Source organism: Manacus vitellinus, unplaced genomic scaffold (genome assembly GCF_001715985.3).
Source record: "Manacus vitellinus isolate BGI_N305 unplaced genomic scaffold, ASM171598v3 scaffold_43_pilon, whole genome shotgun sequence".
In the NCBI taxonomy this organism is placed as follows: domain Eukaryota; kingdom Metazoa; phylum Chordata; class Aves; order Passeriformes; family Pipridae; genus Manacus; species Manacus vitellinus.
Window position 1 is genome coordinate 4,393,583 of NW_021940560.1, and position 12,322 is coordinate 4,405,904.

Here is a 12,322-nt window from a genome sequence, read left to right on the forward strand (position 1 = left end):
TTTCTCTCTTGTCAGCCTTTCACCAAATTATCCTCCAAGTGTCATAAGTTGTTTCCAGTGTTAAGTTTCTGATTGCTTCAGAATTTAATATTTTTCTTGCTCTATGTCACTTAACTGGCATTTCCAATAAGGAAAAAAAAAATTAAAAAATCTATTTTTTTTTGCATAATCCCACATGGTATTTTACAGCTGTGCTGAAACAAAACTGAGGCCCAAGTGGATGGACAATGTTATTCTGTTCCAACTCCATCCTCTCCACAGGTGGAGCACTTAAGTAGGGTCCTGCTCTGACCCAGTGCTCCCCTTCTGACAGTTCACTGGAAGGGAGAAAAACCATCTCAAACCAGGTTTGGCATTGTGATGAGGGGGTTTGGCAGTCAAAAAAAAAGAAAGAATAATTGGAAAGAAATTCTCAGTTTCATCACCAAAATCCCTAATTCAAAGATTCTAACCCCTGCTCTGTAGGGGAAATTTTTCATATACTGTGGAGCTGTCAGTTATGGAGTATATATATATATATATACCATAGTATATATCTATATGGGCTAGGATTTGCATGGAGGATTAAGGGAGTTAGCAGCTACCCCTGTTAGACTTTAGCAATATTTCAAACCTAACTCTCACTGTCTCCTTCAGAAAACCTTTCCAAGACTGCCAGAAGCTATATTTAAAGCCTTTCCCCCCTTCCTTATATCTATTTAGATATCCTTTATCCCAAATGGTAAGCTTGGACTTGTTTCATTATTCTCTTCTGTGCAGTGCCTGTTGTTAATTTTAAGTAGGATCTGTTGTTAGAATTTGAAAAGCTTTTGAAGCCCAGGTAATTATTAGCCTCAGACTTCTGTAGTTTTGGACTTGCACACAGTCTGCTGCCTTCCTTACCCTTTTCAACTCATTACAAATGTTTCCTAATTATTAAGCATATGTGACTTGTGAGAGGCACCATACATTATTAATGGGCCAGTCTCTTAGAACTCAGTGGAAAAAATCAAAACTCCTTATGAAAAGTTGCTACTGTGAAAGTAGTAACTTTTCATATTTAATATCAATGAGGCTTTACTTTGTCAAAGGACCAAAGTAATATGATTGTATTAGAGGCTAATAGCATGACATTTTTCTTCTGTTAAGAGGCTTGCATTTTCAGTGCCATCTAAAGGGAGAAAATTTTTTCTCCTCTATTTTGAGACTTGTCTTTGTTAAAAAATAGCTAAATTCACTTTCTGCCTAGCAGCAAGTTTTAGCAGCAAAGACCCAAATCCTGAAAAACAGTCTCATAATTTAAACAATGGCACTTAACTATGTGACTGCAATGGATGAAATTAAGAAATCTCTAGATTTGAGTAATCCTCCTTTTTTGAAGAGTAGCTGGGCAGCTTTGAGCTCCCAGAGTGTCACTCATTGAGGTGGGAGATTTAACACAACTTTTGCCATAATTAGAGAGACTCTTGGGTGAAAAACCTGGGCATTTTGGTCAATCTAGTGCAAGGTGATTTACAGCTGACAGGTACTTGAAGACAGAGGGTACACAAGCTCCTCTTGGATTGATTTTTACCTTGTTAGTCTTTTAGGCTCGACACAAGTGGGAATACACCACTTTCAACACGTCCCTCCATTTTACCCCTCCAGGTCAAAACAAAAGGAGATTGAGTTCACTTTTGTAGAGGGAAACAAGTTGCTGTGATCAGGGCATGGGGAAGAGGAATGGCTGCAATGCTGCCAATCCAATCAGGGCCCCTCGGAGCCGCACAGAGCTCTCCACCAAACCTCCAAGGCACTTGGGATGAGGGATGATAATTTCATCTGCCATGATCAGGCAAAAGAAAGGTACGATCAAGCAGCAGACAAAGTGGGAGCCTAAATTAAATCCCAGGAAAAGATCTCACAAAAAAACAAACCCCCTCAGGCTAATGAAGTTGAATTAAAAACTGTTAAATCAGCTTACGAACAACTATTATCACAAAGTGCTCATATAACACTTTCACTGGCCAAATATCAGATATATGAAAAGGGGGAATTCAGCCAACAGTATGTTCTCACATTTAGTAAGGGGAAATTGAATATTCTGCCTAACACCAGAAATTAAAAATCAAGCAGAGAGCCAATTTACTCATAGAGATATTAATAAAGTTTTCAGTGATTTTTATAAAGTACTGAATAGTTCTTGATTATATTACAGTGATAAAAAAAAGCTCATATTACACATTCTTTAAGAATTCAATAATTTTTTTTCTAGGCTCTTTCAAATAGATTAAATTAAATAAGCGAAAACAACAATCCCTCCTAGAGCTACTTTTAAATGTGAATTCTGATTTAAAGGAGACTTGGATAGTTTTGATTACTATGATGCATTTACTGAACTATGCAGTCTACACAGTCCCTTGAATGAATCTTTCAGGGGGAGATATCTAGATATATTTCTAAATAATAAATGCATCTGACTGAAATATAATATAAAAATTTTAAGTTCTGGGAAGTTGAGCTTCCTCAGGTCTTTGTTGTTTTTGAATAGAGTAACCACAATATTAATGCAAGACCTTTATCATACTAGGATCCTTATTAGCTAAAATGTAAGTTATCACCTCTGCTCTTTGCCTGAAACAAGAAACAATCAGCATTAGACTAGATTTTAGGGGTTTTTTTTATGTCAGTGGCTGGAACTAATTGAATTCAAAGTTTCAAGTGCCAGCAGATTTGCCACAGGATCCAGTAGTTGTGTTACAAAACATTTACTAACACTAAGTGATACTTGAGGAGAAAACAACTCAAATGGAGCTTTTCCAGTTGAAGATTAAGACATGAAATAATTAAGGGAGAACAGAAATAATCTTTCGGAGTTATTTTGAAGAGTCTCTCCCCAAAAAGATAAAATTTCATCCATTGCCAAAAAGCATAAGAAAAATGTGACATAGGAACCTTTCTTTACAGGGCTGTAGTTGCCCTAATTTTCAGTAGTAACTAAACTATCATTATTTTTGGCCCCAAAATAGATTTGACACGAAGCCAAATGTTTGAGGTACAACGTATGTCACATTTGACATGAAGTTCAACACTGTTTTCAGGAGCCCCCAACCTCCTTTCACTGCAGAAGCAGGTGAAAAATCATTGAATAAGGATATTTATATGGACTTATTCTCCTGTCACAAAATAACTATACCTGCAACATTGATCTTGAACACACACTGACTAAACCTCTCTGCATTTGCTCACAATGGGTTGCTAGAAAGTCATCTCAGAAAACAAAGGGATGCTGAAAAACTAGATTACAGTGGAGAATTATTGCCTTTTTGTTCAATAATCTGTACATAGCTAAAGAGATTAATACATAATTCTTCGCTTTGAGCTGCTGCTTTTCATACCATGGGAGAGAAAGAACCTAAAATTTTCCCAAAACAGTTGCACTGGTGGATTAGATCACCGAATTGATGTCATGCTGATTGAGAAACTAGGAGAAGGAAAGGGAAGAGAAGGACACATGTTGCTCCCAGCATTTCACTGGAAACTGCCCTTCAATCACTTGATGAGCACTATATGGCTGTAGCTGCCCTGTAGTTTCCACACAGTGGAAGGCAGGAAGAAGCAACTTCCAGCAAGCACTAAAATGACTTCAGTGAAAAATAAGGAGTAGTCACTGTGACAGTAAAAATTTACTAGCAGCAACAAAGAGGTGTGAAAGCAAGCATTTCACAAATGAAAAGTGAGAGGAAGGATGGCTTAGAGAAAATGGGCAAGAATAAAAATATATGTCACGAAGGCCTCTGGGAAGCTCCTGATTCAAAGATGTGTGGGGAAATGGGTAAGAAGTAAAGGACAGCAGGCTGTGGATGTGCTTTGCTGGACTTTGCAAGAAGGGAGATGGCATGTGGGCAAAAAAAAATTCATCTGGCTTGCCCAAGCAATGGTGAAGATAAAATAGATTTGATTGAGGGAGACAAAGGGAAAAAAGAATATCACAGAATATATTGAGTTGAAAGGAACCCACAAGGATCATCAAGTCCAACTCTTAAGTGAATGTGAAGATGTCTGCCTTGGTGAGACCTTATTCTGGTTGAGGACTGGAAAGATGAAGGTTCAGCCAGGAGAAAGAGAGGGTAGGAGGACCAGAAACTCCATGAACAAATAGAAACAAATAAGCGCAAGTTGTAAACCAAGCAAAAAAATGAAACACCACACACACACACATAATCCTACAGTGCACACACCCAGGATGTCAACTTTGCAAGAAATAATGAGACAATTATTTCCTTAACCTGGGCAGTGACCTTCCAATTACCTTTAAAAATGCTTATGGTTTGAATCAGGTGCTGGCTGGTGCTATGAATCACAATATGAGCTGGATGTGTGATCCAGAGCTGCAACTAAAGCCAGAGAGGTATCCAGCTAGGACAGGGACGCGAATAGCTCTGGGAGACATGCTGGGCAGGAAACCCCATCTGAACCTGTACCTGACAATTACAGGAATATTCTCCAGGGGACAGGAATGGGGAGGAAAAAAGGTAACTATTAATGGCACAAAGGCATAATGGCTATTGCTGGTGCTTTCAGCTCAGAGCAATTTCAAGGTACATAGTGATCTTGAAGCACAGTCTATAAGGAAAAATCCGAAACAATTCCCCACTCTGGTCTAATGAACTAATACAAAAGAGTGAGCATCTCATTTTTAACAGACACATGTAGACTACAGTTCTATCTGAGAATCCAAGGAGGAAAGCTTCGTAGAAAGTTCCAAAATTTTCTGAAGTAGAAAAAATGAAAAATGTTGAAAGTGAGTCAATATCTAGTAGGAAATCCCAGATGCAAAATTGCATTAGTTCCAGCACATTTCTGCACAGAGGTAAGCGAGCTCTTAGTGCAAACAGCAGAAGATTTACTTGAGGTACTTCACTGAAAATAAACTTTTCCCTTCATAAAAAGGAGAGGTTCTGTGAGGTGGATACAGAAACGTACAGATGAATAGATAAGAACAAGAGGAGAGATAATGCCTCTTTTTGTGACTTATTAAAAAAGCAGGCACAGAAGAGTTTTTTCCCATTTTCTTAAAGCTGTGTGACACCTGCATGAGTGTTGAATTTCTGGAACTTCCTTCAGCGGGAAGGAAATTAGTTCACTGCTTTGTCTTATTGGGAAAAATCAAGACACAGTAAAGTGCTTTCAATACTACCTGTCTCAAAGCAGAGAACTGAGGCACAAAGAGCAGGCAGCTAACAACACACGGCCTTTGAAGTGGGGGGAAAAATCACAGCAGCCATCCAGACTCCAAGGAGAGCCCCAGGATCTCTTCCTTGCTAGTTAAGGGGATGTAAGAGTTGCCCCCAGGCTACATTCACCTTTCCATCAGGCTAAGCCTGTTGGTTGCTTTCATGTGTTTGAGCAATTGTGTCTTACACCATCTGATGAGAAAAGCTGGAGGCAGCAGATGGGAAAGCACATCCACAAGGAACACAGGCACCTCCCTGCCATTTCCAGGGCTGGGAGTGGGAAAGGGTCATGGCAGAGCACACAAAGTGGTGTATGTCCCATCAGTGTGGTCCAGGAGAGATGCATGGGAGCACACAGGGAATGAAAACAGTACATTTCTTTCACCCCCACTCCAGCTATCCTATAGATGATGCAGAGTTCACATACAGCACCTTTACACAATCCCAGGAGTTAACAAGGAGGCCTACAGCTCCTCTCTAAAACACCTTAAAGTCTAACCAGGGCAAAGATGACAAAACAAAGAGGAAGACCTTCAGGGAGGAAAGCATGAGAAGGTTATTTTTAATGAGAAAAGAAGCAAGATTGCTTGAAGATACAGCTTAATTACAAGGGAGGATTTGAAGCGAGAGAGACAGAAAATGCTTGACAGAGAACAAGGAGACAATCATGGGAGCCACATAAAAGGATGTGCAGAGCTGAAGGAATAAGAATGGGAATAGATGATGTGAGTGCACATTAACCTCTCTCTTTCTTTTTCTTACAGAGACTCACTCCAAAGCTAAAAAATGCTCTTGGATATTTGCCACGCAGTTGGTGAATCCGAGAACACACCCCTGCAGGCCCATCATGGGTCTAGATTGGCCCAATAAATCACTTGTCCCAAGACAATGCAATTAAGCCTAATTAGCCGATAGCTTTATTCCTAAACAGTCTCTTCCCAAGGGAGGTTTTAACTTTTGGTTTCTAAATTAGCTCAAGGAGCTAAATTGCTCTCATCTCCTTGGCAAAGCAACAGTTCTTTTCTCTACCTTAGCACAGGATACTTCCTGCACTGGGGGGACATGTGTTGCACTGCACAGGTAGTTTATCCCTACATTAGCCCACAGTTTAAGTCCACTAGGACCAGTGACAAAACCTTCTGGAAACAGCAGCATGTACACTTCCGTCTGTCACCACTGACTTCCCCACCTGGCTGCATTCAGGAGTCTCTACATTGCTTCTCCAGATCCTCTCCCTGCCCAGGACGAGGTGCTCTGTTCTGCCAAAGCTTTCAGCAGTGCTGAGATATTCAGAGGTGACAGACTCCAGGGTCAGTGAGAAATGGACCACCTTAGTCTGTTATCTCAATAAAGTCTGAGTAGAAGACTCAGTCTGAGTAAAGAAATTCTTGGCTGTGAGGGTGGTGAGGCCCTGGCACAGGTTCCCCAGGAAGGCTGTGGCTGCCCCATCCCTGGAAGTGTCCAAGGCCAGGCTGGACAGGGCTTGGAGCAACCTGGGCTAGTGGAAGGTGTCCCTGCCCGTGGCAGGGGGTTTGGAGTGAGATGAGCTTTAAGGTCCCTTTCAACCTAAACCATCTGTATTTCCATGATTCCTGGAAGCATTTTAAACAGGGGCAGCTTTAGTTCTTTCCAGTACAGTAGATATAAAACAGCCTTCCAAATCTTTTTACGACTGTCATTTGCTCCCAACTCACATTCCACCAAAGATACATTATTTGCAGCAGTTTCACAGAAGCTTCAGCTATTTATTTTGGGGATTATGTGACTCTAATTCAAAAGAGAGTAATGTGGTATCTCCTCAAAATCAAGAAAATCATTAAAGAAAAACTCAGCTGGAACTGCCAGCCCAGGAAGGTGTGGAGTAACCTCTTGCAAAACAGAGTTACTGGGCAGACAGGATCTGCACTAGAGCAGGATGGGGATCCAGATCACTTGGGAAAAATGGGAAGGGGAAGGTCTGTGAAGTAGCATATTTTTGTTTATCTCATTACAGGGTTAAAGTTCACATACCAAAAAGGCTATGCAAGTCTCTATAAAGAAGTAGCAGGAAGCTGTTTATGTTCTGGCATTTTCATTGGCATCAAGACAACAAACAGGAAGTGATCTAAGAGAGAGGGTTGATATCTCACCTCTGTCTATGAAGAAATTGGCTGAAGGTGCCTTGTGTTTCTCAAAGCCAGTATGAAATAGTTTTTTGCTTCTTGCTCTTTGAAACTTTTTTTTAAAAAAAAGTAAAAGTCAATGCATTTTTTGAACATCAACTACTTCCTGCACATGCAGCATTTCTTCACATCACACAAACTTTTCATTTTAAAACTCTACCTGCTGCTAGAGTGGGCTAAAGCTAAGTTTGATAAATCCTTTCATTTTAAACACTAAACTGTGTACAGTTTTCATTTAATCCTCTGCCAAGGCTTATCTATTATTCTTCTGACTGCTTTACATACATTTATTTCCCTTTCATCTCTTTAAATTGTGCCTTACTTTTCTTTCCTTTACTGTCTCAGGGCTCTGTGAGTTTTCCCCCTCCCATCCCTTAAGCCAGCTGACAGCAGAGCTGAAACCCCTGCACATCTACAGCTGCAAATACTCTGCTGTGACCCCTTGACTTCTCTTGCACCTTCTTCCCCAGCTGCTCACAAATATTCACGTTTCATTATAGCTAAATTGCTCGGTAATTCTAATTATCCTTCTTTTTATAAATGGAGAAATAGAGAGAGAAAAAAAAATTAAAAAATCAAAAAGGAAACTTTTCTGGAGCCCAAACAGCTAGACAAGCAAAATTTCAATATTAGTAGGTCACTTCAGTGCTCTCTGTGTCTTGGAAACTTCCCCTCTGCAACACTCATATGGAAACTTGGTGGCACAGGCTCAGCCTGCACTGACCCAACAGTTCCAGTAGTATTTCATAGCTCTGCTCTCTCCAGGTCATTTTTTTTTTTTTATTTGAAACCTTCCCATAAAGAAATCACTCTCACACAATTAGCCAGGAATATATTGCATTGTGATATATAGAGCAGGTATTAAAAAAGCTATTTGAGTATTAAAAGAGACTTCAAAAGAGGTGAGATCATGAGAGAATGGGGATATATCGAACCCATATATGTCAGATTGATTCAGTTTTACTGCTCTAAGGAGAAAGATGGGGGGACTAGCAAAGGACTACCCAACATACTTGGGTGATGTTAATTGGGATGGTTACAACATGTCCCTTTTAGACCCATGGCCTTTGCAGTGAATTAGAGAACTATCCCCAGCTAAGCCAAGGTGTTTGCAGGACACAAGGATGGCATCTGCAAAGATGCAAAACACGAAGGGGACACATAAGACTGTGTCGCCATCTGCCAGACATCAGATCTAAGGACAAAACCTTGCCCTTAGGTATAAATTCTTTCCCAAGTTAGTGAATTACCAGCTTTATAACTCTTGTAGAAAGCTTGCACACCCATGAAGAAGAAGAGTGGGACTGGTTTGCCTTTTGTCTGCTGAGACATGCCATGGTATTACTGATTTGTGCCAGGTTTGGGTTGTGGAGGTCTTGGCCATGACCTCAGTGGCAGCCCCAAGGCAGAAAGCAGTTCTGGGATGGCCTCAGGTACTGATGGCTATTAAATACTTTAGTAACTCTTCCTTGAGTTGCATTTTAAAAGAAACAGCAAATAAGTGTTTTGTTGCCGGGGGAGAAGGGTCTGGAGGGAGCGGCTGGAGGGGAACCCAGTTTCTTAAACTGGGCATAGGATAGGAGCATACTCACAAAATTAAGGGAATTTAAACCAAAATACCTAAATTCCTTTGGTGATTGGCAGTAGCTGGGTTTGAGGGGTTTAAAATGAAAATTTTGGATCGAGCTGTTTAATTTTCAATAAGTACCTAAGGCCTGTTTGCCCCAGTCTCAGTCAGTAACAGGCAAACACCCTGGAACTGCCTCTCTGAATTATGGTCAGAACATACATTTTTCTATTAAGGCCCAATACATTATTTCCTTATAAAAATAACTACCTAGTCGATAGTTTGCAGAAAATATGAAGGATGAGACAAATTAAGGAAATCTATATAGGTGGGTAAAGTGACTTGCAGAATATTGGCTGTGAGTTAAAAACAATATTTCAGACATTTTAAATGACAAAAGGGTTTCAGCTGGATTGCAATTTAATTCCCTGCATTTGTGTGGGCTGAGATGCAAAGAAACAAGTGTTTGGTGCTTCTGTTTTTTGACTGAAGTTGTGTGGCCACTGGGTGTCATCCTTGATTCAGATGACAGCCAAAGACTTTGTAGCTCCAGCAGACAGGCTGCAACTTCCCAAGCAGTTAAATTCCACTCTATTTGATTGTACAACATACACAAAATTGCTCTGCATTTAAATCAGCTATAAAATTGAATACTTTGACATAGACAAATTCTCCTTTGTCTCAGTGCCTTATTTGGAGACCTGAAATGACTGGTTGATGCGGGAAAGAAAGAGAAGTAATGCAACCAGGGCATAGGAACTACAAACAAATTTGATGAGTGATTATCAAATCTCAGGAAATATGAAATAACTATGATTAAATAATGCAGAGGGACTATGCAGGAAGGTTGGAATTATATCCTTAATTGGGCCCCAGGCTGAAAAAGCCTATTTCATATAGGTAATTGTGTTTAAGATATTCAGTAGCCAGATTCGGTACACAAATTAATGACTATGTATGAAGGAGCCAGTTCAGGAAAAACTAATTTAAACTCTTACCTACAATACGAAGCCAGTGCCCTCACAGAAGTTTCAAAATTTCATCAAGGAGGAAAAAAGACTCAAAGTCCTTGATATTTTATTCATTTGCCCTTTTGCTATCCTGCAATTTTTCACATTTTTTTCAACTATTCATCATCTTCCCAGTTCCCCAAAACCAGGATCCATGGGAACCACAGAACCAGGTGGGGCCATGGGAACAATGTGTGCACCGAACTAACAGGGAAGCATAAAACTTTCCAGAAGAAATATCCAGATATCCGGAATATTTTGCCAGTGTTCACGTATAAGGATCGAATCAGCTCACAACAGGTCGTATGTCATCCTAATGAGTTTTCTGCTATGGGTGACTGAGAAAAACTTATCAGTGTTATTCTGTTATCTCCTGAGAGTCTAGACAGTCTGAAACGAGCACAGTGCAGCGAAGCTGCTTATTATAATATTATTTGTCTCTGAAACCTGATTTAGTTTGCCTTCTTCAAGCTAAAATAAAAGGAAGTGCAAGCAATTTCTCCAAGTATTACAGCCAGAAATGTTTACATTTGTCAGTGCATTGAAAGTATTAATCCTACTGTTCTTAATATAGATACATAGAATATAGTAATATACTGGTTTAAATAACAGGTATTTTTTTTAATGCAGCTAACCTCAGTTGATAGCTCAGCTTTCTGTGGATTATACAGTCTTTGAGAACACAGATCTCCGTGTAATACTTCCTAGCTTTGCCAGTGGATATAATTTTAATGAAAACGTGCCAGTACTAAAGAGTTATTAGGCACAGAGTCGAAATTGTCTTTGATTTTGTTCACCACCCAGAGACTTCAAGGATTTTTTAAAAATCCATTTTTAAAGGAAGATGTTAAATATTCTCTTTACATTAAACAGCCTCATAGACATGATTTAGGTTACTTGTTTTTAATATTATCAACACTCTCTTTTACGATTCTACTTAGTTTAGAACTGATAGCAGACTTCAAGAAGGAAAGGCACTTAAGATGTGAGCATGTGTATTACCAATTTCAAAATTTACTAAAATTAACATACAATAACCCATCTGAAGTAACAAAGACATATAAACAATTTGACTAAATGCCCTTTTCACTGATGCAATAAATCAGTAAAAAATTTTAGCCCAATGATATTTTTTTTTTTTGCAACAGGAATTTTTTTCTGTTTCTATAAATATATACATAGATGCACATGCCCATATTCTAAGACTAGTTATCTACACAATTTCACTTTCAGATCTTGATTCAAAGGGAAGACATTTTCCCCTTTGAACTTCACAGGACTTTTATTTGGGTGTAGAAAAATACTCACGTTGGTTTAACGCTCTTGGAATGCTTTTCATGAATGTAGGCACCAGCAAGGCCTCCTGCTCCAGAATTTAAATACTGCAAAGAATAAATCAACATGTACATGTCGTGCTCATTATCTGTAAAATATCACCTTTCTTCCCTCACCCAGCTCTACAAAACAGACCAATTTTAACATTTCTAGAGGTTTCTAACTGGAGATCTTAGCGTTTGTCACAAAGTGCTGATGTAGATAAAAGCAGATATATTTTTTCAGGTTAGATTTTAAAATATCTTTCTTGGCTTAGGTACAATAATTGAAGTCTAACAGGCTAGAAAATTGAAGTACAGCTGAAACAATTCCATTTCATAATACATATAGCAAAGTCATCAAACAATCCCTCTGTCTATATCTGTCGATTCTTAATCTCAACAGAAGTCAAAGGAATTAAAGATACCTTGTTCTGTGATCAAAATTATTTAAGTTTGGGTAAGAATAGTATCTTATCTAGGGACCACTTCATAAAACCCTGTAGCTGTGACACCTTCTCAGTGTGGGAAATAAGAGAAGAGCCTCTGATCCTGTGACCACAGGGTAGGATGTGCTTCAGAGCAGATATTTAACCACCACCAGCATCCACCTCACATTCACAAGACCTTGTAGGTCATTGCCACTGTTAGTTTTTGGAACCTCTCATAACAAAGCCACCACTAAAATTAGTGTCCATCTCCTCACTGTGGCTGGTTCAAAGGTTCAGCCAAGTCTTGATCAACAGTTCAGGTGCAGTTCTTATTCATCTGACCTGTTTGCTGACCCATGATATAAGTGACATTATGGAAAATAGTCTCCAACAATTAATCTATTTTACCTTGTAGGAGCACCAGCAGGCAAAATCTACTCCCCAGTCATGCAAATGAAGCTCTACATTCCCAACACTGTGAGCCAGGTCAAATCCAACAAGGCATCCCTGCAGGAAAGAGATGATTATTATACTACTTGCTAAGATAATCATCACCATGAAGTTATTTTGAAAAAAAACCTGTAGAGCTTTACTTACTCTCTCCATAGGCATGATATCTAGTGACTATTTGTAAAAAGTCAGGT

At 39.3% G+C, this 12,322-nt stretch overlaps 1 protein-coding gene across 4 annotated transcripts in view; it reads right to left on the bottom strand.

The window, feature by feature from the left end:
* The window catches only part of KYNU (kynureninase), a 58,629-nt gene that overhangs the window by 12,553 nt on the left and 33,754 nt on the right, over positions 1-12,322 (bottom strand). For all 4 annotated transcript variants that reach the window (XM_018078847.3, XM_008926267.4, XM_018078846.3 and 1 more), the window contains 2 exons: positions 12,087-12,185; positions 11,243-11,316 (listed from right to left, as the gene is read on the bottom strand). In XM_018078847.3, coding sequence (XP_017934336.2) covers positions 11,243-11,316; positions 12,087-12,185 — 173 coding nt within the window. The remainder of the gene's footprint in view (positions 1-11,242; positions 11,317-12,086; positions 12,186-12,322) is intronic.